Source organism: Bos taurus, chromosome 27 (genome assembly GCF_002263795.3).
Source record: "Bos taurus isolate L1 Dominette 01449 registration number 42190680 breed Hereford chromosome 27, ARS-UCD2.0, whole genome shotgun sequence".
Taxonomy (NCBI): Eukaryota; Metazoa; Chordata; class Mammalia; order Artiodactyla; family Bovidae; genus Bos; species Bos taurus.
In genome coordinates, this window is record NC_037354.1 from 15,805,697 (window position 1) to 15,830,604 (window position 24,908).

Here is a 24,908-nt window from a genome sequence, read left to right on the forward strand (position 1 = left end):
GAAGAATCAGGGCTTAATTTCATGCTGGAAACTGTGTTCAAGGGGATTACCTTCTGCTGGGATGGCTTTAAGGTGAGGAGACTTCCTTATGGTACCGTAATAACTGAGTTTCTTGGGGGGGAAAAAAAACACGAAGAGTCTTTCTATCTGTTTACAAAGCACTTCCACTGCAGTTTGAATCCATGGGCTAGATGGATTTTTACAAAAGAGTTTTACATAGAATTGGAAGTTCAACTTACATCAAAGCTGATGATTATAATAATTCTTTTTTGCGAAAAAACATTATTTTCAAAAAGATGCTTAAAGACTAGAAAAATGTTGGATTCTGATTTACGTATCAAATTCATAATTTATATGTACATTTCAGTCTTCTGTAATCTATAAAGTGGTGGCAACTTTTACAAATGATTTTGCATTGCATGTGACAGACTTATATTATCTCAGAAAATACTTTAGAAGACTAAAACTGCATTAAATTAATATGGGTTAGGTAAAATAGTGGTTGATGAGTATTGATAAAAATGTTATAATGATTTCATGCATACTATAATATGCCTACTAAAACATTACTGCCATTTTATTTTCTCTTTGTTTTTAGTGGTAGGTTATTTTTCTTCTTTGTAACGAGCCTAATTTTTAACATTCTTGAAACAAGAGAACTAGGAAGCCTTCTTAAAGGATTCACATCAATTTTTACTGTGTCAGATGTGGATTAAACCATAACAATGGCCTAAAATTTGTAGTTGATTCAATTTGTATCTACACTTACAAGCATAAATTCAGTTGACTTGTATTCTTTCTATGAATAAAAAAATTGACTTATAAGAGTCTCAAAAAACTCAATAGGAGATTAAAATTAACATTTGCTCTCAAATAAAAGGAGAAAAATAACTATTTTTCTGGAATTAATTATTTAAGTATTCTTTGAAAACATAGTTACTATGAATATCTCCATGGTCTCATATCATTTTATGAACTGAGACATAAAGAATGTATGAGATGAGCTTGGTTCTTGCAGGAGAATAAACCTGTTTAAATTCTGGTTTTGTCCTTGACACTACAACAGTGAGTGTTCCATCTCTCTAAATTAGAGAACTCCGATTCTCAAGTTACTTGCCCACTTATTGGCTAACCGATTGGCTGAAGAACAGGTAGGGAGAGGCAAGGAATAAATATTTTGGCTCTAAAAGAAAACCACACACACACACACAGAGAAGGCAAATTCTTAGTCTTATACCTTATCTAAAGAATTATTATTATTTTAAAAATTTCCTAATTATTGCCTGCCAGCTAAGATAAAACCTCAAAGGGCAAAGAACAATTAGTCTTTAAAATATGTTACATTCCCCCCCCCTAAAAAAGATTCCTTTTCTAAGTAAGATAAAATTCACATAGATGGACTATTTTGGTGAATAGATTCGGTGATTGGGGTTTGGAAGATTGCATAAATGGCATTTCTTAGGTGTTGGTGCTTTCTACTAATAGTTCAAAAACATGAGCCTACCAGAGCCTTCGTTTTGTTTCATTTTTTACTTATCTGGAGAGGCTCTCATTTCAAGTGGAGAAGATTGCATGCGAGGATGAGTCATTATCTGAAGTCCTTTTGTGTAAAGGAAAAGGTTTTGAGGATCGTTCTGAACACAGAAGTAGAACTTTTCTGTGATGGATTGATATCATGTTGTGGTTCTCATTAAATGTCTTTCCAAGGTCAGTCATTAATTGTGTTAAAAATCTTTTATCATGGTATCCTAAGAGGGAGTTAAACACCAGCAGAGCTGCCCGGTCTCAGAGCTGGATGCTTTGTTAACTGCTACAAAAGAAGCCTCCTTCCCATGTCCTCATTAGTTTCCTGCAATTTTGTGGAAGAGCAAGGCTCAAGACAGTCAGTTCAAGATCATCCAACCCTCAGGCTCTGCTGAACCTGCTGATTAGCTAGGAAACTCAGGAGGCAACGAGCCACTAAGATGTGATGGAAGATGACAGGCACATAGCTGATGCCTTTAAATGGGATGGTTCTCCTGCTGATTCTCAACTTAAAAAAAGAAAAAGTCTAATGATCACCTTTTATTACTATACAAAGTTTAGCTTGTTTTTCTCCTCACTCTTATGTATAGCTGCTATGCAAATGTATCTTTCAAATTTTCAGACAGAGGCCATGCTAATAATGTTAAAAGTTAGCAACCAATATTGAATGACTTTTTAAATCTTGTAAGATGACATGAATCTAAAGACATACATTTAATTAATGAAGTTCATTGAAAGACATGCAATAAACCACACTCAAGATGCAGTTACCTTTAATTGTGGTGAACTTATCTCCTGTTGGTAAGAGTATTTAGGGAGGAGCAGAGATGAGTAGGGCTGGGTAGGCTGAGAGAGTGTGGGGACCAGGTCAGAGACAGTGGCCAAGGAGGAATGAAAGGGAGGGGAGGAAAGCAGACAGCTGGAAAAAGATGTAGACACTCGATGTCCCGAAGAGAATGAAGATGGCTTAAATATTGAGGAAAGACAAGATGTGATTATGCTTGTGTCCAGAATGAGGAGGTTACATGCTTTTTAGAGAATACCACCGCCCCCCCCACACACCTAAATATATTTAAAGTTACTACATACCCTAGGTGTGTGACATTTATGACCACTTCTTGCTTTGAAAGCACTAACTTCTGAATTTGATTCAAAATTCCCAGTGGGTTTGATCAGTTTCATTTTTCTGATATGAGGGGCTGGAGATCAGAATTCCCATAGTCTACAATTTTATAAGGTATTTGTGAGGTGGGGCCTTCTAACCATGAAGGGAAAAAAGTGTAAAACCCTGCAATGACTGTCTGTAACTTGCTTGTGAAGTAGATCGCAATTTATGAAGAGTAGGTTTGTTACAAAGCTAGGCAAGTTAGGACCTCTGTGCCTGTGTGTGCTTGTTGGGAACTGGCTGTGAAACTCAGCACCCCCTTTCTGAACACCACACCCGTGGTGCTGCCTGCAGCCTGCAGCAGCAGTTCCTGGGAACCAAGCCACATATCTAATCACATCTTAAAACTGTTTAAATTGAAGGGAAAATAAGTTATTTAAGTAGTGACTTAAAAATATTTTTGATTTACTGCAATGAATGACCTCTATTACTAAAAAGTGTGTTTATTTTATACAAATGCAGGCATGGCTGGGTTCTTTGTCCAGTTGACATTTCTCACCTGGTTGGGGAACTGCCAAGACTCAGGGTTTTGTGGCTGTCCAGTGACCTAATGGACACTTAACATCGTTTAATCCCAAGAATACCCCATATAGACCAAATACCTCTATATTTGTTATTGGTAAGGTTTTAATAGGAAATTATGAGGTTTTAAAAATGATTTTCATAATGTAAAAATGTTTCAAATAAATGAAATGCACAAGAAAAAAACTTTCATTTTAAAAGATTTCTACTAATGCATATATATGGAATTTAGAAAGATGATAACAATAACCCTGTGTACGAGACAGCAAAAGAGACACTGATGTATAGAACAGTCTTATGGACTCTGTGGGAGAGGGAGAGGGTGGGAAGATTTGGGAGAATGGCGTTGAAACATGTAAAATATCATGTAGGAAACGAGATGCCAGTCCAGGTTCAATGCCAGATACTGGATGCTTGGGGCTAGTGCACTGGGACGACCCAGAGGGATGGTATGGGGAGGGAGGAGGGTTCAGGATGGGGAACACATGTATACCTGTGGTGGATTCGTTTTGATATTTGGCAAAACTAATACAATTATGTAAAGTTTAAAAACAAAATAAAATTAAAAAAAAATAATAAAATGATAGACAATAAAAAAATAAATAAAAAAATAAAATAAAAGATTTCTAAACAGAGGAGCTATGGGAGAAAGTGACTTGCTTAGCAGCAGAATATGACTCATTGATTTGGTTTCATAATTTTAATATTTGCCAGTAGTCACATTTGCTTTTCTAATTCACAGATTAAATATTTGGGATATCAAGTTTTGTTTTTGTCTTTTTTAGAAGAGAGAAGCTTACAAGAAGCTTAAAGATTTAGAGCATTTCCCTCTTTATTGATTAAAATCATTGCCCAAGGCTCTTTGTTGGTAAGGTGAATATCCAGGACCCAATTCTTAAGTAGTTACCAACTTAAAAAATTACGTCTTCACAGAGAATTGAAAGGGAACTGGCGTGTGTATATATATTTTTCTTTTCTTTCTTTCTCTTTTTTTCCTTCCTTCTTTTTCAGACTGCTGTTATATCAAAGAAATGGTATTTAGTTTTTGCACTCTGGAGGTGAACTAATCTCTCTCTGTGTGTATCAATTTCCTCATCTGTATAGTGGGGATGATAATAATATTACCCACCCTATTGAGTTTTGAAAAGTAAAGATGTACTGTTCTTAGAAAACTATTTGAAACTCAATAAGACCTCAAATATTAACTACTATTATTAATACTAAAATTAGAAAGACTTTATAAAAATGTTTAAATATGGATTTATAGTAATAAACAACAGAATAACAATACATATATACATCATCTTATTAAAATTTGATGTGTTTTTCATCCATCCTTCCACCTTGCCGTTATACTGCATGGTGCTGTGTTTATTGCGTGAAAACCTTCTAAGACAATGTCAGAATTGATGTTTATTAATATGATTAACTGTCCTAGCTAATTGTAGAAAGACTGGTTAGTTCTTCAGGAATTAGGCAACATTAAAATACCTCATCACTGGTTTTTGCTGCATTGCTGTCTTCCTTAGGGGTCCTAGGGCCTGTGAGGGTGGCTACTGGATATCTTGGGCAGTCAGCTTGTCTCTCCTCATCCTCCTCTTCAATGTGCAGGTGTGATATCACCTCTGTGCCATCACGGCCACAGCACAGGGCATCTGGATCTTGAGATTCCAGCCCTCTTCGGGTGCCTGCCCTGACCCCCTCATAGACTTCCTCATCTTCCTCTCCAATGACAGGGAGGGTCTGGGGCAAGGGACCCAGGCCAGGGTGTGCGGAGGTCACAAACTTATCACCTAGGGCCTCCAGTACCTTCTCTGGGCCTGCAGAGCCCTCTCTCATTTTGGTCACATCTGCAGACTTGTTCGGAGGTGTCTTTCTAGAATCTGGGAGCACCGTGGCCTCAGGAGGCCGGGCTGCAGCTGAGGTCGTAGCCGAGCGGAGCAAAGGCAGCTGAGAGGAGCGGGCTTTGGCAGGTGTGGGTGCTCGCGGCCACGGGGGGAGAGCGGAGGGGTCCTCCTTAATCTCAAAGTTGATCTCCTCTGGGGTATCTGGTTTGGCAGGGTCAGCTGGTAAAGCTAAAGCACCAAGCTTCTCTAATTCATCCAAGAACTTGTCCAGAAAATGAGGCGGCGTTGGGGCTGAAGGATTTGCCAGTGCACCTTTGGCTGGCAGGGACAGCCACCCCAGGGTGGTTCCCTGGAGAGAGTCGCTATCTGGGTCACATGAAGCTTTGTGCAAGAGAGGGGGGCCTGGTTCACTGGAAGCCAGCTTAGAGATGAGCAGGGATTATGATGTTACAGAAAACATGAAAGTGAAAATAATGCATCAAAACACAGAGACAGAAATGCAGAAAGACGTGGTGAATATAAAAAATACCTTATGCTATGGTGTAGATTGGCTGATAGCTTTTGAATTTAAATACATAAAATCCTTAGCATATTAATTAAAGATTGATCTGAACTATGCTAGCATTTGGAAAAGGTCCATTAAATGTCAAATGACAAGGTAAAACTGTCATAGAGATTATGAAGACAGGAAAATTATTTAGAGATTTAATAGACTACTTCTTTGAAAATAGGTTTCTAGATATTGATTTAATATAAACAACTCTGGAATAATGTTAATGTAGGATGAAAACCAACAATTAAGCCTTTTTTATTCCCAGAATTTGTTTAGTGTTCTTCCTGTGCCAAATCTTTTGAACTTTCATCATTTTCTCACTTAGGTTGCGAGGTGATTATAACATATGGCATAAAATATTTTTACATCATTATACGTTAACACGTTTCTAAATGAATATGTTCTGAGAAAGATTTTTTTAAGAAGAGAAACTTATGATCAAATGAGACTGAACTTACATAACTACTATTTCAAAGTTTTAAAAAATTCAAAGTAAATGTTTACACAGAAAGGGAGCAGAAGATGTGAACAGGAGTAAACTTCTGGCAGGACTTCCACTCTCTTTTTCAAAAGGTTGACATTTTATGTAAACTAGTGGAGGTCTAATTTATGAAACTTAATCTCCTGAAGTAAAAAAAAAATACTTCTGTGTATCTTAATATGACTATTGCATTTTGGATGTACTGAACAAAACAGAATTTTTATTCATTAAAATTGTTCTTGACATGTGCCTAGGAACATTCTAATACATTTATATATTGTTTTTTGACTAGGAAGAATGTTATATGCTACACATGTGAAGTATTTGAGATAGGCTGGCGGAAGACATTTTACTTTGGCTCTTTCCAAGTAGATGATTGGGGTTTGGAAAGAAAAAAGTCTTCAAGAGAGATTGCACTTTCCAGCTGACTGCTTTGAATGACATGTCCCTGCTGCACTCAGCACTCTCGGTCCTCGGGCCTTAGTATGGACAGCACACAGGGCATTCAGCACTCAATTTTCACTTCTATCCTATAAGAGGAATGGGGTTTAATGAATTTATCTAGATTTTTTTTTAAAAAAGGAAACGTGATGTCACGTCACCATGGGGTGGGATAAACGAGACAAAGAGTCACAAAACGTTTATGAGCCTCCTTATAGAAGATTCAAGATTAAAGGCTACATAGCACCTTTTAGTGCCAGGAATACGACGTGGCTGAGGAAGAAAGGTCTTTAAATTCCATTACTGTCATGACTACTACTACACTACTACTCCTATTACTACCACCGTTACTACCTGTTACTACGACTACTCCAATGCCATTACCACCACAGGCACTAATACACTTGATAATGGTTCAAAGTGCTTAGCCTTACCATGGGCTTGCCTCTACTGAAAGTTAAATCGAGTACCCTGAGATACCTATATCACAAAAAATATACCTGTAGTACAAGTATCCTATAATTATCTTATCTTCTAAAAGCATTAGACTTGGATTCTACTTTACTAAAAGCAGAAATATCAGAAATAATACCAACTTACATCTGAACCTCTCCTAAATAAAGATAGTACGTCTAAAGAAATGTGATTGGAGCATATCCAAGAGTGATTCATAAATCACAATGAATTCCCTTCTCTATTTACAAAGATCAGTTAGAAAATAGGATATTTAACATTTAGTTTATTTTGGGTGTCATGGTTTAGAAGTACGTTACAGTTTTTTTTTTTTTTTAATGAAAATGATTCGGTTCAAAACTATTAAGGAGTTTCCTTCATTTAGCCAGTGACATCATAGTATGGATTCCAGTTGGTGGACCGTTAAATATTTTTTTAAATTTATGGACATAAGCTTTTTAATGTATTTTTCCCCCACAGTGAGAATAAAACACTAATTAGTTATTAGTGAAATTTGTACACATCTCTACTTATAAAATGTAGAATATGATATCCTAAGAAAAACCTAGGAAATTGAAAATACATTTAAATCCTATTCACAACAAAGATCAAAACATTGTGATTTAAACTACTACATTGCCAATATTTATTAAGACTTCATGGAAAAATTTCTTTAATTTTAAGTAAGCCTTTGTAGATACGCTCTGATTCTTTCTTATAACCTTTTATTTGAAAGGGCGGTCACTTTGAAATTTACCCAGTAGTTCTTTTAAGATGACTGAATGCTAGATAAGACAGATATTTAATACAGAGATGAAGATTTTTTTCTTTTTATCAGTAGGAACTACCAAAGGAAGGATATTGCTATCTAAATGCTGAGCTCTGCTAGCAAAGTAAACATACGAAAGAAGATTGTGGAAAATTTTGTCACCAGTCAAACAAAATTAGCAAGTAGTCAACTGTTTCACTCCCCAATGCTAAAGGATTGAGAGTAATTGCTCCTAAACCCAGCCTTCAAAGAAAAGTAGAATAAACAAAATGCACAGCCTTAGCCCTCTAAAAGAAAATGCTTCTCTTAAGATAGTAGAGTCTTTATGTCATTGCCCTTTGTGTAGCTGAAACCATTATGCTAGCACCCATAAGAAAAACTAAATTACACTGACTTGACCTGGCACTCACACTTAGAAACACAACATGTAAATCTTTCACTTTGCCATAGATAAGATGTAGCATAATGCCCTAATATATACCAGTTATCTTACTCCGAGCTCCCATGTATTATACTAATATGCTAGAACGTCTTCTTACCTTATTTGAACTTAAGCTGTGGATCCTATCGCTAGAATAGCTGTGGGGTATTGGAAGTTCAGGGTAGTCCTCAGCGCCTTTGGTTGTATGCTTCTTGACAACTTCTACATAGGAAACAGGGAAGATGCCTTGTCTGTTGGTTCCTGGAATTTTACCTTCATACCAGTTTTGATCAACTCTTTTAAGAAGAATAATTCTATCTCCCTGTAATGAATAATAGGAAAATGCATTAGAAATAGACATGCGATAACATAAAAAGTTATAATTGTCAGTGTTTTTTAATAACAGTTTTACACCTGGGAAAGTCTTATACTTTGAGCGTTTTGTTTTCATTAGGAGAATACAACTAAAGCCTCCAGAGCTCACTTCTAAATTATAGCTCATCAACATATATACAGTGTAATCATCCATTTATTAGAATCTTTCCTAAGGATACTTGGGCTTTACACATGTTCAGATTGGCCCTGTGGGAAATGTCATGTGTGAGTTATTTCAGAAAGTGCAGTAGTTTAACCTGCAGTGTGTCGGTGACAAGACCATCATCTGATCACTGACAGACTCAAGGGGATGAGCTGCAGTGGGCAGAACTTCAGAGTGTGCACCAGAGATGGCGATGACAGTGTGTCTGAAAAGGGTTACAGAAAGCAACCTCTGGAAGGGATGAAGTTGGATAGCGCACCATTTTTATTCTTTATATAATGCACTGCCTAGTAACGAAAAAGTAAAAGCTGACAGGATGGGGCATAGCTAGCATCCTAAATAATGCATAGCTGTGGCCAGGACTCACGTCCACCTGGTCTGCATTAAGACACTGTAATACCAGCATCCATTCTGACTGGTGGGTGGCCATGCCATAGTGGTCAGTAATGTTTTTCATAAAACCCCTGGCTTTGGCAATGCTAGGACCTTCTACAGGAGAACCCACTCCAGTACTCTTGCCTGGAAAATCCCATGGACGGAGGAGGCTGGTGGGCTGCAGTCCATGGGGTCGGGGTCGCGAAGAGTCGGACACACTTTCACTGTTCACTTTCATGCATTGGAGAAGGAAATGGCAACCCACTCCAGTGTTCTTGCCTGGAGAATCCCAGGGACGGGGGAGCCTGGTGGGCTGCCGTCTATGGGGTTGCACAGAGTCAGACACAACTGAAGCGCCTTAGCAGCAGCAGCAGCAGGACCTTCTACAGTCACTATTTCTGTGACCTGAAGGATCAAGCCAATGCTACAAAACCCAGTTTGAAATAACCTTTGAATAACAAGGCAGCAGAAGAACAATATTTTGAAGTGTACTAAAGTGCTATTTTCTTCTGATGTTTTCACTTGTACAGCTCCTGATATTTAGCCCGAGGCACCCCTGGGAGACAATTTGGAGCTCCCCCAGAGGAAAAGTGTCTCTGCAAAGCTTTGCATCTCACAATGACCTCATCAGGAAGGACACAGGAGAGGTAGGTAGCAGTGACTCAGGGCAGCCTTACAGGGTCCTTTGCAGAAAACGAGGAAGATGCAAAAATTGTCTAAGGAAGAAGATGACCTGTCTTAGTTTTGAAACTATGCAGCCTTTCAAATGCACCAAGGAAGAAAGCCGCTTACCTTTCTGAGCGATAGCTCCACATTGGTGTCAGCACTGAAATTATATTTGGCGACAGCTTCTCCGATTTCACCAGGCTGGGCTGGGGGAGGTGGTCTTGCAGGCTGTGCTTTTTCAGGAGGTGTGAGTTTCTACAAAGGAGAACAGTTCTCTTTATTCTTTGTTTTCTTTTTAAAATTTTATTGGTGTATAGTTGCTTTACAATGTTGTGTTACTTTCTGCCGTACAGCAAAAGGAATCAGCTATATGTTTACATATATCCCCTCTCTTTTGGACTTCCTGACCAATCAGGGCACCAAAGAGCTCAAAGTAGAGTTCCTGTGCTGTACAGTAAGCTCTCACTAGTTATCTATTTTATACATCGTATCAATAGTGTATGTGCGTCAATCCCAGTTTCCCAATTCCTCCCACGCCACTCCCCACCCCTCTGTTGGTGGGAGTGTAAATTGATACAGCCACTATGGAAAACAGTATGGAGGTTCCTTCAAAAATGAAAACTAGAACTAACATATGACCCAGCAATCCCACTCCTGGAGATATACCCAGAGAAAACCATACTTCAAAAGGATACGTGCACCCGAGTGTTCATAGCAATACTATTCACAATAGCCAGGACATGGAAACAACCTAAATGTCCATCAGCAGAGGAGTGGATAAAGATGTGGTGCATGTATAATGGAATATTACTCAGCCATAAAAATGAATGAAACTGGGTCATTTGTGGAGACATGGATGATGCTAGAGATGGTCATACAGAGTGAGGTAAGAAAGAGAAAAACAAATATCATATATTAACTCATAACTGTGGAGTCTAGAACAATGGTACAGATGAACTTACCTGCAAAGCAGTTATCTATTCTTGACCCATGGTGACTCTAGAAACAATAATCAGGTAGGGGGGAAGGGGAGGGGCTTACCTCTACATATGAGATTGGGAAAATGCCCACTCTTCCGTGATGCTCTCCCTCATACCAGTTTTGATCAATTTTCCTGAGGATGTAGACAGTATCTCCTTTCTTAAATGACAGCTCCCTGGAAGAGATACATTTAAATGTTTTATTTTTTTTTCCACGATGTATAGCAGTTATTCTTCAGATGAGCATTCTCACTGGATCTGCATTTGGCTGGTTAATGTACTTCCAGTATTGAAAAAAAATCTGTTGAGCCCAGTTAGCTAAGGATGCTCCTTGAAAGATTTTTAGAATTCATTTGAAACATTATCACTTTAGAAATGACTGAAAAAGAGCAAATATAAACATCATGTCTGATTTAAATCACAGGCAGATTAATATGAGATTCAAAGGTGGGGACAGACGATTGCTATTTAGGCTTTGGTTTAGGGGAGAAGAGTTGTGATGCTTGAAATAATGCTGGTTTCATTCTGCACTGATTTTTATTTGTCCTGAAGTTAGTTAGCTAGTCAGTTACTTCTCTCTCTCTCTCTTTGTCTCCTCGTAAGCTCATTATCATTTTGCCTTAGCACACAAATGCCAACATGAGAAAAAATTTTATTTGTGGTTCCTTGAAGCTGGTTGACAGGCATTTAAGTAGAGTATCTTGATAATGATTTTATCTTGTGAAGCAGGAAAGATTTTATACTTTGATTTTTCAATGAGGCACAATGAGAAATATTTTTAAAAAGTGGAGTATAATTGACATGTAATATTATGTTAGTTTTGGATGTACAACATAATATTTGTATATATTTCAAAATGACCACCACAAGAAGTTAACAGTTACCCCATATAGTTACCTGTTTTTTCTTATGATGAGAACCTTTAAGATTGATTAGAAACTTTCAAATATGCAGGAAAGTATTATGAACTATGATCACAAAGATAAACTTGTTTCAAGTGCAAAGACATGCACAGATTGCTTATACCCTCCTTTTTTTTTGTTTTTTAAATATAAAAATAATTTCAAGAAACAGAATGCTTTTCCATTTTGGCCGTTTCTAAGGAGACAGTAGGTAGACTGGGTGTTTAATTTTAAGTTATAAAGACATTACTCATCATGAATAATTCATGCCTAAAGTCTCACCCTCACTGCTTTAGTTTTCATGGCTTCGTCACCCAGGTGATTGTGTCTCTGTGTTATTCTGCCTCCACAATTACGTCTCGCTGAAGGGTACTTATTTCAGATCTTTTGCCGAGAGCCCAGCGGTCCCACACATCTGCCTTCCCACTCCCAAATCTTCTGTGTTGTTTTGTTCAGGATCTTGAGTTGGAGCATTTATGTGTGCAGGGTATATAATGCAGAGAGGTTTATAGTAAATGCAGACTATTTCACACTGATGAAAAGAATTAATTGAAAAAAGTTGCATAGTAAAAAGAATTATCACACATTTAGAAGTGCTAAAATCTTCACAATGCAAGTGTGTTAAATGTTCAGTAACCCTAAAAGCAAAGAAGATTCACAGAGCCTTACGTTCAAGCACAGTACTTCCCTCATTATGCATGTGGCTAATATAGAAAATAAAAACCGAAGTATTTTCATGTTTATAATCCAACAGTTTTATTTATACTAAGTACGTTTTGTATCTGGAAATGAGATCAGAAAGTTTAGCTTTAGAAAAAGAGTAATTAAGAGACAGCTAGTTATTTTTCTTTTAAATATGAAAAGATATCTTTTCTATGTGTGAAGACTTGTACTTAAATTTTTCAAGTCATCTGGGAAAAAAGGACACTGGTCTTACTTTTCAGTTTTCAAAATTATGTTCATCTCATCTCAGAGCTAGAATTTCTAGAAGTCTCATTTTTTTAATTTATTTTTTTCTTGAGGGATAATTGGCTTTACAGAATTTTGTTGTTTTCTGTCAAACCTCAACATGAATCAGCCAGCCAAAGTTACACATATTCCCCTTCCTTTTGAACCTCCCTCCTGTCTCTCCCACCCCAATCCCACCCCTCTAGGTTGATACAGAGCCCCTGTTTGAGTTTCCTGAGCCATACAGCAAATTCCCATTAGCTATCTATTTTACATATGGTAATGTAAGTTTCCATGTTACTCTTTCCATACATCTCACCCTCTCCTTACCTCTCCCCATGTTCATAGGTCTATCCTCTATGTCTGTTTCTCCACTGCTGCCCTGAAAATAAGTTCTTCAGTACCATTTTTCTAGATTCCATATATTTGTGTTGGAATACAATATTTATCTTTCTCTTTCTAACTCACTTCGCTCTGTATAATAGGGTCTAGGTTCATCTACCTCATCAGAACTGACTCAAATGTGTTCCTTTTTATGGCTGAGTAATATCCCATCGTGTATATGTACAACTTCTTTATTCAATCATCTGTTGATGGACATCTAGGTCGCTTCCATGTTCTAGCTATTGTAAATAGTGCTGCAATGAACAACGGGATACATGTGTCTTTTTCAATTTTGGTTTCCTCACGGTATATGTCTACGAGTGGGATTGCTGGGTCATCAGTTCAGTTCAGTCGCTCAGTCGTGTCTGACTTTTTGAGACCCCATGAATCGCAGCACTCCAGGCCTCCCTGTCCATCACCAACTCCCGGAGTTCACCCAGACCCACATCCATTGAGTCAGTGATGTCATCCAGCCATCTCATCCTCTGTCATCCCTTTCTCCTCCTGCCCCCAATCCCTCCCAGCATCAGAGTCTTTTCCAATGAGTCAACTCTTCGCATGAGGTGGCCAAAGTACTGGAGTTTCAGCTTTAGCATCATTCCTGCCAAAGAAATCCCAGGGCTGATCCCCTTCAGAATGGACTGGTTGGATCTCCTTGCAGTCCAAGGGACTCTTAAGAGTCTTCTCCAACACCACAGTTCAAAAGCATCAATTCTTCGGCGCTCAGCCTTCTTCACAGTCCAGCTCTCACATCCATACGTGACCACAGGAAAAACCATAGCCTTGACCAGACGAACCTTTGTTGGCAAAGTAATGTCTCTGCTTTTGAACATGCTATCTAGGTTGGTCATAACTTTCCTTCCAAGGAGTAAGCATCTTTTAATTTCATGGCTGCAGTCACCATCTTCAGTGATTTTGGAGCCCCCAAAAATAAAGTCTGACACTGTTTCCACTGTTTCCCCATCTATTTCCTATGAAGTGATGGGACCGGATGCCATGATCTTCGTTTTCTGAATGTTGAGCTTTAAGCCAACTTTTTCACTCTCCACTTTCACTTTCATCAAGAGGCTTTTTAGTTCCTCTTTACTTTCTGCCATAAAGGTGGCGTCATCTGCATATCTGAGGTTATTGATATGTCTCCTGGCAATCTTGATTCCAGCTTGTGTTTCTTCCAGTCCAGCGTTTCTCATGATGTACTCTGCATAGAAGTTAAATAAGCAGGGTGACAATATACAGCCTTGACGTACTCCTTTTCCTATTTGGAACCAGTCTGTTGTTCCATGTCCAGTTCTAACTGTTGCTTCCTGACCTGCATACAAATTTCTCAGGAGGCAGATCAGGTGGTCTGGTATTCCCATCTCTTTCAGAATTTTCCACAGTTTATTGGGTCATATGGTGGTTTTATTCCTAGGTTTTTTTTAAGGAATCTCCATACAGTCTTCCATAGTGGCTGTATCAATTTACATTCCCACCAACAGTGCAAGATCGTTCCCTTTACTCCACATCCTCTCCAGCATTTATTGTTTGTAGTCTTTTTGATGATGGTCATTCTGACCAGTGTGAGGTGATATCTCATTGTAGTTTTGATTTTCATTTCTCTAATAATGAGCAATGTTGAGCATCTTTTCATGTGTTTGTTGGCCATCTGTATGTCTTCTTTGAAGAAATGTCTGTTTAGGTCTTTTCCCCACTTTTTGATTGGGTTGCTTGTTTTTCTGCCATTGAGTTGTATGAGCTGCTTGTATATTTAGGAAATTAATCCTTTGTCAGTTGTTTCATTTGCTACTATTTTCTCCCATTCTGAGGGTTGTCTTTTCACCTTGTTCACAGTTTCCTTTGCTGTGCAAAAGCTTTTAAGTTTAATCAGGTCCCACTTGTTTTTATTTCCACTACTCTAAGAGGTGGGTCATAGAGGATTTTGCTTTGATTTATGTCATCAAATGTTCTGCCTATGTTTTCCTCTAAGAGTTTTATATTTCTGGTCTTACATTTAGGTCTTTAATCTATTTTGAGTTTATCTTTTTGTATGGTGTTAGGAAGTGTTCTGATTTCATTCTTTTACATGTAGCTGTCCAGTTTTCCCAGCACCATTTATTGAAGAGGCTGTCTTTGCCCCTTTGTATATTCTTGCCTCCTTTGTAAAAAATAAGGTACCCATAGGTGCATGGGTTTATTTCTGGGCTTTCTATCTTGTTCCATTGGTCTATATTTCTGTTTTTGTGTCAGTACCATACTGTCTTGATGACTGTAGTTTTGTAATATAATATGAAGTCAGGAAAGTTGATTCCTTCAGCTCCATTCTTCTTTCTCAAGACTGCTTTGGCTATTTGGGGGGTTTTGTGTTTCCATATGAATTGTGAAATTTTTTTGTCTAGTTCTGTGAAAAATGCCATTGGTAATTTGATAGGGATAGCATTGTATCTATAGATTGCATTTGGTAATATAGTCATTTTCACAATATTGATTCTTCCAACCCAGGAACATGGAATATCTCTCCACCTGTTTATGTTGTCTTTGATTTCTTTCATTAGCATCTTATAATTTTCTGTGTACAGTTCTTTTGCCTCTTTAGGTAAGTTTATTCCTAGATATTTAATTCTTTTTGTTGCAATGGTGAATGGGATTGATCTCTTAATTTCTTTTTGATTTTTCATTGTTAATATATAGAAATACAAGTGATTTCTGTGTATTGGTTTTTGTATCTTGCAACTTTGCTAAAGTCACTGATTAGCTCTAGTAACTTTCTGATACTATCTTCAGGGTTTTCTATGTACAGTATCATGTCATCTGCAAACAGTGAGAGCTTTACTTCTTCTTTTCTGATCTGGATTCCTTTTTATTTCTTTTTCTTCTCTGATTGCTGTAGCTAGGACCTCAAGAACAATGTTGAATAATAGTTGTGAAAGTGGACACCCTTGTCTTGTTCCTGATCTTAGGAGGAGTGCTTTCAGTTTTTTGCCATTGAGAATAATGTTTGCTGTAGGCTTATGGTCTTTACTATGTTGAGGTAGGTTCCTTCTATGCCCATTTTTTAAAGAGTTTTAATCATAAATGGGTGCTGAATTTTGTCAAAGGCTTTTCTGCATCTATTGAGATGATCATATGATTTTTATTTTTCAATTTGTTAATATGGTATATCATATTGATTTGTTTGGTATATTGAAGAATCTTTGCATTCCTGGAATAAACCCAACTAGATCATGGAGTATGAGCTTTTTGATGTGTTGCTGATTTCTGTTTGCTAAAATTTTGTTGAGGATTTTTGCATCTATGTTCATCAGTGATATTGGCCTGTAGTTTTCTTTTTTTGTATTGTCTTTGTCTGGTTTTGGTATCAGGGTGATGGTGGCCTCATGGAATGAATTTGGAAGTGTTCCTTCCTCTGCAATTTTTTGAAAGAGTTTTAGAAGGATAAGCATTAGCTCTTCTCTAAATGTTTGATAGAATTCTCCTGTGAAGCCATCTTCACAAAAGTCCTGGGCTTTTGTTTTTTGGGAGATTTTTGATCACAGCTTCAATTTCAGAGCTTGTAATTGGGTTTTTCATAATTTCTATTTCTTCCTGGTTCAGTCTTGGAACATTGAACTTTTCTAAGAATCTGTCCATTTCTTCCAGGTTATCCATTTTATTGCCATATAGTTGTTCATAATAGTCTCTTATAATCCTTTGTATTTCTGCATTGTCTGTTGTAACCTCTCCTTTTTCATTTCTAATTCTGTCAATTTGATTCTTCTCTCTTTTTTTCTTGCTGAGTCTGGCTAAAGTTTTATCAATTTTGTTTATCTTCTCAAAGAACCAGCTTTTAGTTTTATTAATCTTTACTATTGTTTCTTTCATTTATTCTTTCTTTATTTCTGCTCCAATCTTTATGACTTCTTTCCTTTTGCTAATTTTGGGGGGTATTTTGTTCTTCTTTTCCAGTTGTTTTAGGTGTAAAGTTAGGTTGTCTACTTGATGTTTTTCTTGTTTCTTGAGGTAGGACTGTATTGCTATAAACTTCCCTCTTAGAACTGCTTTTGCTGCATCCCATAGGTTTTGAGTTGTATTTTCATTGTCATTTGTTTCTAGAAATTTTTTGACTTCCCTTTTGATTTCTTCAGGGAGCTATTGGTTATGTAGAAACGTGTTGTTTAAACTCCACGTGTTTGTGTTTCTTATAGTTTTTTTTTCTTATAACTGATATCTAGTCTCATAGCATTGTGGTTAGAGAAGATTCTTGATACGATTTCAATTTTCTTAAATTTACTGAGGTTTGATTTGTGACCCACAATGTGGTCTATCCTGGAGAACAACAGTCCATGTGCACTTGAGAAGAAGGTATATTCTTCTGCATTTGGATGGAATGTCCAGAAGATATCAATGAAATCCATCTCATCCTAATGTATCACTTAAGACTTGTGTTTCTTTATTAATTTTCTGTTTTGATGATCTGCCCATTGGTGTGAGTGGGGTGTTAAAGTCTCCTACTGTTATTGTGTTACTGTCAGTTTCTCCTTTTATGTCTGTTAGTGTTTGTCTTATGTATTGAGGTGCTCCTATGTTGGGTGCATAGATATTTACAATTGTTATGTCTTCCTCTTGGATTGATGCCTTGATCATTATGTAGTGTCCTTCCTTATCTCTTGTAATAATCTTTATTTTAAGGTCTATTTTGTCTGATATGAGGATTGCTACTCCAGCTTTCTTTTGCTTTCCATTTGTATGGAATATACTTTCCCATCCTCTCATTTGCAGTCTATATGTGTCTTTAAGTCTGAAGTGGGTTTCTTATAGACAGCATGTATATGGGTCTCATTTTTGTATCCATTCAACCAGCTTGTGTCTTTTGGTTGGAGCATTTAATCCATTTACATTTAAAGTAACTATTGATATATATGTTCCTATTGCCATTTTCTTAATTGGGGTTGATTTTTGTAGATCTTTTTTCTTCTCTACATCCTGTCATCCCTCAGGGCTTCACACATCTAAGGACACATTTGCTTGTCATAAAGAAGAAATGAAATTTACATGTTTTAAATCATTATTTTATAAACTGACATGCCTTGTATGAATGATCACACTACATCCGAAGAATGGCAGTGGAAACAGAGCAGATGTTACTTCTCTCATCAAAAAAAACAGTTGTAAGTTTTCTTTCAGAATTTTTTTTTAACCCCAGATTTAAGTCATGTTCAACATCTTCACCTCTAAATAGCATTTTCTTATTCATTCCCAAATTTTGAGTGGTTTTATTGTTTATATGTCTTCTGCCAGAGATGGAGTCTTTAACTATTAATTCATATAATATGCATTTTTATGAACAAATGCTTTGGCCATTGTATATAGTGCATCTAAATGGCATAGTGTAATTTAATGCCAGTATCTTGAATTAGTCTATTGGAGGACAAAGTTTCTTAAGTTAGGCATGTGACATGGACCATAACAGAGCTGGAAGTCTTGCTCCTATTTAAACCTCCTCATGTGCTTACTATTAGCTTTCCCTAACCATGTGCCCATCTGATGAACAAGTTCCTAAAAAAAAAAGTGAAAAATTCCAACACAATTTGTGTTATGAAAACACCAACATTAAAAGACCACAGAATAGGGAATTCCCTGGAAGTCCAGTGGTTAAGACTCCATCTCCATGCTTCCACTGTGGAGGGTGGAAGGTTGGATCCTTGGTTGAGGAACTAAGATCCCACATGACCCTCATTGTGGCCAAATAAATAGATAAAATGTTAACCTCTTGAAAAAGAAAAAAAAAAAAAAAAAAGGCCACAGGATAAAAATGTGCTCAGAGTCTTTAAGCTCTGAGTATTGAGAAATGGAGATTTTTACTATAGGAGTCTTTGTACACAGTTATAGTCTTTAACCACAAACTATCCTTGATATAGCTGGATAAATAAATGTTATCAAATTCTCTAAGTGTTAATTACTCCCCAACACTTTATTTTTACTTCATTCTTGACATGAAAATTCTAGAAACAAAAATCCTTAATTTCGTTTTGTTTTTCCTATCCTTTTGAACTCATTGTTCTCAAACATATTTAGTGTAATTTAAAACTCAATGTTTCTCAATGAAACTCAAATGAAAATAAAATTACGCCCACATCCCAATTAATTCTAAAGGAACCATTTAATTAGAGTTGATTGCTAAATTGGGAACTAGGTCTTATTTGTAACACATCACAGTGCAATATTTGTCTTTTAAAGTATTATTTATGTATTTAAAGTCAACTTAAATCATATGATGAATGCTTATACTTACTTGGATGTCTGAGCCTTAAAATCGTAAACAGCTTTTGCAGGCAGTTTCTGAAAAGGAAAGAAATGGTTGATGCTAACTTAAAATTTTGGATTTCCTATTAAAAAATCAGTTTCATATGAATTAAAGAGAAATGAAACTTGAAGGATTTATTAAACACATACAATGTAAATGATATATGCAATTTATAAGCAAATCAATTGGTTCTTTTTAGATAGTTAAACTATAACAGATGACCTATTCACCATAATTGTTGAATATCACATTTCATCTTAGGGACTAAGGTAAATGTCTGCCATGAAAGGGGAATAAAATGCCTGCAGAGGATTTGGTCCTACGTATAATTTTGGCTTTTCCTGGGATAACCATGGAAGGTCAATTGTTCTGTGTCCTAAGTATTGACACAGCTTCTGAACCATAATTAAAGGACTGGAAAAAGTCACAAAGGAAGTCATTACTCCTTTTACCAAACACTTGTTAACATCGTAGCAAAGAAATATAGCCTAGTTATCATGGAGAGGCTAGTTAGTGGCCAAAAGCATGGGCTTGGTCATTTTGTATTGCCTGGGGAGTCCAGGAACTCTTCAGCACCCAGTAAACCAGCCGCTTATCTTTGAGTCCTGACCAGATTCGACACGAGCCCACACTCACGCTCTGGGGCCCACAGATCTGCCTGGGGCACCTGTAGCTCTTCCTCTCTGATGCCAATCATCCTCTCACCACTCTTTCCCTGAGACTCTGGTGGACTTTGGGCATCCTGGATCATTCCTGACTTTGGATCCTGGATCCATAGGCACTGGATTGTGTTAGACACTGGTAGAGAACTTTCTGGAGTGGCTGACACTCCAGGACCAGCCTTCTGTTTCTATCAAACCTTCATGGCTCCAAGATAGTACAAGCCAGACCGTCAGCCTGGCTCAGGACCATGGACAAGAGCCAGCAGGCTGGGGGTTCCCAGGAACAGCAGGTTTTTTTTCAGGGATCCTCCCCAACAAAAGCAGGGCAGCAAAAATTATTTCCATAGAATTTGTATTGATTTGCAGCACAGCTGATAGGACCGTCCCCTTCATCGCTGGGCCAGAAATCTCGATAGGGAAAGCTTTCTTCCTCTAAGGGGTGGCCCAACTCAAGACTGTTTCAGACAAAGCTATTAATCTATAGGTCAGGTCAAGACTCAGAAAGTCACTCTCAAAAATGGACTACAACTGGGGGAGACGTGCTGCTCAGGTTAGAATGCCGTGGCTTCAAATCCTTTGCTTGGGCTCCAGGGAAAACTAATTTCTAGTTTCTCCATCAACACTTTAATGTTTTTAATCAGGGCTCTTTACTGGGTTTAGACATAACTTTGGCTGGCAAATGCTTTCTCAAGTATATTGTTGAAAAAGACTCAGATGCCACTAAGCAGACTACCTCTTTTTCTGGAGTTCCTCTTCTTTCCCTGGGTGTGGTTCTTCCAAGATCAGTCAGTGTGGCCGAGTAACTCCTAGGGGACTCATGGTCTGTTGGAAAGGACAGGGCCAGAGTGAGTATCCACGTAATCAAAAGCATTTTTCCTGGTGGCAACTATATTCCCCTTCAAACGTGGAGAGATACCACAATGGAAAACACAGGCCTAAAACTCATAGGGAATTACAAAGATGTGATGTAAGACACAAAACAGAGCACTTTTAGAGGAAAAGTATCTAAGATTTCAGAAGTATTATAAATATAAAGGTTTAATTGTTACACTGCTGATATAATTTATGCTGCAGCATAGGTAATTCAAAGTTACAGGGATTTTTCATCTCAAAGATTTAATACTTGCTGTTCTTTTTGCCACCAGTTTATAATTACTATGATAGAGCCTATAGAAGATGAAGACGGGAGCAACCATTTATAAAAACTGAAGCATGTTATGGAACAATTTAAGGATGTAGTAATGAAAAAAAATATGATGATGGCAGAACTACATCGTGACCGTTCTCTTCTCTCTTTCTCTCTGTGTTTAATGACCTATTGAATCTGAAGATGACATCTTAAGGTTTAAGGCTTAATAGGCCATCATCTATTTGCTTCCTTTGTGTTCAACTATCTTATTAGAAAGTGAATATTTATCCCAAGAAACCAAAGGATAAAAATTTTCTAAACAGAAAGTGTTGTATTGGTGGCCAATGACTTATGAACTGTTGCATTGTTTTCGTTTGCCTTAAAACAAAATATACACACTTAATTGCATTATAAAGTAAAGATGCAAGTATCTATCTTATGCTTTTATATGTGGAAATGTAAATGATATTGAACAACTGGAAAAGGTGGCTAATTTATGAAAACATTGCGTTATGACATGGCTCAATCAGTGAAAATTTCAAGTTGTTGACTTTGATTTTAAAAATGTAAATTTACTGTTTTTGAAGCATGTCATATGGTGTCAATGAAAACAAACCTAAATCCTAATAAGATAAGAAAATTTGTGCAATAGTTACTAACAGTTGGGTTATATATTCTGCACTCAAATTCTGAATTACATCAATTTGAATCTTGTTTCTGCTACCTACTCATTGTGTGAATTTGGTCAGATTTCTTGTCCTCTTTGTGTATTAATTTCCTCATCTGTAAAACAGGGCTTACAATAATATCTATCATCTAGGTTTATGCCGTGTTACGTAGAAAATGTGTATAAAGCACTTTGGAATGTCTGGTGCATAAAAAATTCTGTGAACAATCCAAGTTTAAGCCTGGAAAATTCATTCCAGCTTCTTAAAATTTACACAGTAAACAAATGCACTTTAAGCATTACTGAAAAGGATTGAATAAAAATATCAAAACATCCTGTGTTTTCCAGTAATGTATACCTGAAAAAATGTCCTCTGTATTTGTCCTTGTGTTCCACTTTAAGGAATCAATGAAAATGAAGTTGAGAGTCACTTTTATCCTAAATAACCTAATTCAAATGTCAGTACAGGATTGTTTTAGCAGAAATAGAAAATAAATTAAATAATGGAGAGGAAGAGAAAATGAATACATGACTGATGGAAATATGACTTTTACATATACAGCTTAAAGATATATTCACAAAAATTTTATCAGTTGTATCTTTTAAAAGAAGAAAGTTATTAAACAAGTTCTATTTATTCTCTTAATTGCCCATCAATTACTACATTACATATTTTGGTTTTGCTTCCTGAGTGTGCTAATTTTTTATCTTCTATATAGAATGTAAGCCAATTATATATTGGGCGAGTGACTAGAAAGTTAATAGAATCAAGGAAAAGATGTTAAACTAGTGATTTTGATTCATTTTACACAATGAAAAAAGAGTTAATGCAAAGTTGTCAGTTTCTTAAGGATACTGATATTCAATTATGATTTGTCTTGAAATTCTTATAAACTGGTAAAATAAGTTTAATTTGTCACTTCTATGTAACAGTTATCTCAACCCCAACATCAAGCTGCAAAACTGTTTATCCCTTTTGATTCTGAATGAGTAAATTTTTGTGATCACTTTAAGCCACACATCAAGTCCAAATATCCCATGAAGAAATGAGAACTATTCAGTAAGATGTTTTTACAACAAGCATTTGCTTCCCAACACATAATGAACCCAGGTGGTCACCACTCAAGAATGATGAGACGTAGGGATGAAGCATGAGAGAACTGGAGGGTGTGTATGTGAACCACAAGGGAAAGGAAAGGAAAGTCGGTCCACCTTGGAGATGCAGTGCGCTGGCGTGGTCTTGGTGGTGGTAGCTGTTGTTGGTGTCGTCTGGGAAGGAGGCACTGTGAGGCATTCTCCCACAATCGTTCTGGTACAACGGACAATGAATAGCACCTTCTTGAGGCAGTGGGTGAAAAGGCTGGTGCGTGGGGCTCCTTTTTAGGGCTTTGAGCGATGAATTCCTTTCAGGAATATCTGGCAGCAGTTCACTGATAAGACGGTGCAATATACTGTTGTCTGGCAAACTTCCCCTTCTCTTTTCAGCCTTAATTTGGTCGCAAATGTCTTTAAGGGCAGAGTCCAGAGCCTCAAACACAGACGTCTTACATTTCGCCTTTTCCATCTGTTTTTTGGGAGTTGAACTTTTTTTCCTCCGGAAAGGCACGGGACTGACTAGAAACGCCAGTTTAGAAAGGCCAGGGTCCATTTCTTGTCTTCTGGGCTCATCAGCGTTTTCGTGTTTAGCTCTTTCGTGTTTTAACATCGTGGTAAATCGAGTGTAGGAGGCAGGGCATCTGCCTTTGCAGGAGCTGATGAGGTGCCGGTGATGCTGGTGGTGATGGTGGTGGTGGTGGTGGCTGGATCCATAAAAACTTTCAGAGGATGTGAAAGAAAAGTGATCAAAATCACTCTCGCTGCAAAAGGATGATCCTTCAATGTGAATGTAATCACTGTGGTCAGACACAACTCCGTCCTGGTCGCTATCAGAAAACTCCACGTGGGTTCTCGGTTGGTCGTCACTGGTGACTTCAATGTGGATGGGCACCAGGGCTTTAGACTTGTAGCTTCGCGGTATCTGAGAAGGGTGTCTACCTTGATTCTCTTCCTCCAGCAAAGACTCAATGGAAAACCGCCTTTGGGGACACAAACCATTCTGTTGCGGCTCTAGGGTTACAGGAGATAACATTTCATCTCCCAAATTTGGCATGGACTTTGACTTCTGAATCAACTTTTCAAATTCAGAAATGCGGGTGGGGACCATGTCCCTGGGCACCTCCTCCGTGGAGGACTGGCTCCATCCATGGAGCAGCCCTTTGTGTTGCTGTTCCTTCTCATACTGCATTATTCTCGACTTGACGGAGCAGATGACTTCAGAGTTCATCAGATCCTTGCGGTTGATGCGGTGCATTTTCTTGTACATCTTTAGGAAGCCCGGGGCGTCGTGGGCCAACCTGTGTCGGAGCCTTGATCTGCCGTTACTGCGGCCCTCCTGGATGTAGGGGGAAGCCCACGTCACGGGGCAGCTCTCCTTGGGGTCCTCCTCGCATAACAGAGAACCCATACTTTCCGACTTGGTTTTCGGGTCAGGCAAGCTGTCGCAGTCATCATTTAAAAGGTCGTCGCAACTACGGGATTTGATTTTGGGGGAGACGGTTTCTTCAGTGCTGCTCCAGACCTCTGCATTTTGCCGGGCCATCTGCCAGCCGTTTTTGAAAGTAATGGCTCTCTGCGAGTCTTGTGGGACATCTAGATGCTGTCTGTAAGTGTTACAGTAATCTAACTCGTGGGAGGGGTGGCCATTGAGCCCTGAGAAACTGCAAAGGGATGGACACGTTTGGCTATCGTCCCCACCTTTTAGTCCAAGGCAGCGTGGTGGAAAAGAGACGTTGGAGAAGTTAAAAGGCTCGTAAAGAGGACAGCATGTCAGTTAGCATCAGATAGCACAGCAAAGAGAAAGCAGTTAGTGGGGTTCAACCCAGACACTGAATGTCATACGTGTAGCTTCAACTTAGAGAAAAAAGTCTAATTCTAAAGCAATAAGCATAGCTTTGCAGACAATAGTTAACCAAACCATATATGAAAAGTAACTGGTATTGCTAAATATATTTATTTCCATTGCATACTTCATCCATCTTTATGCAAATATGGTATGTCAAAAATCTAATAGTACCTCGTAAGCCAATAGCATGACCTGGTAGTGGTTTAAAGGTTTTGTAATTAATACCAAAAATATTATAGATTTAATCATCTTAATAGGATCAGAATTTGAGTCTTATTTGA

General features: G+C 37.8%; 1 protein-coding gene across 44 annotated transcripts in view; it reads right to left on the reverse strand.

The window, feature by feature from the left end:
• SORBS2 (sorbin and SH3 domain containing 2) overlaps positions 1–24,908 on the reverse strand; it is a 211,665-nt gene that overhangs the window by 16,534 nt on the left and 170,223 nt on the right. For 27 of the 44 annotated variants that reach the window (XM_059882265.1, XM_059882270.1, XM_059882267.1 and 24 more), the window contains 7 exons: positions 20,624–20,712; positions 19,217–19,263; positions 10,797–10,911; positions 9,882–10,010; positions 8,295–8,498; positions 4,703–5,479; positions 2,296–2,490 (listed from right to left, as the gene is read on the reverse strand). In XM_059882265.1, coding sequence (XP_059738248.1) covers positions 2,296–2,490; positions 4,703–5,479; positions 8,295–8,498; positions 9,882–10,010; positions 10,797–10,911; positions 19,217–19,263; positions 20,624–20,712 — 1,556 coding nt within the window. Of the gene's footprint in view, positions 1–2,295; positions 2,491–4,702; positions 5,480–8,294; positions 8,499–9,881; positions 10,011–10,796; positions 10,912–19,216; positions 19,264–20,623; positions 20,713–22,898; positions 24,480–24,908 lie in introns of all 44 variants that reach the window. The other 17 variants (NM_001372109.1, XM_059882291.1, XM_059882288.1 and 14 more) reach the window with 2 other exon arrangements.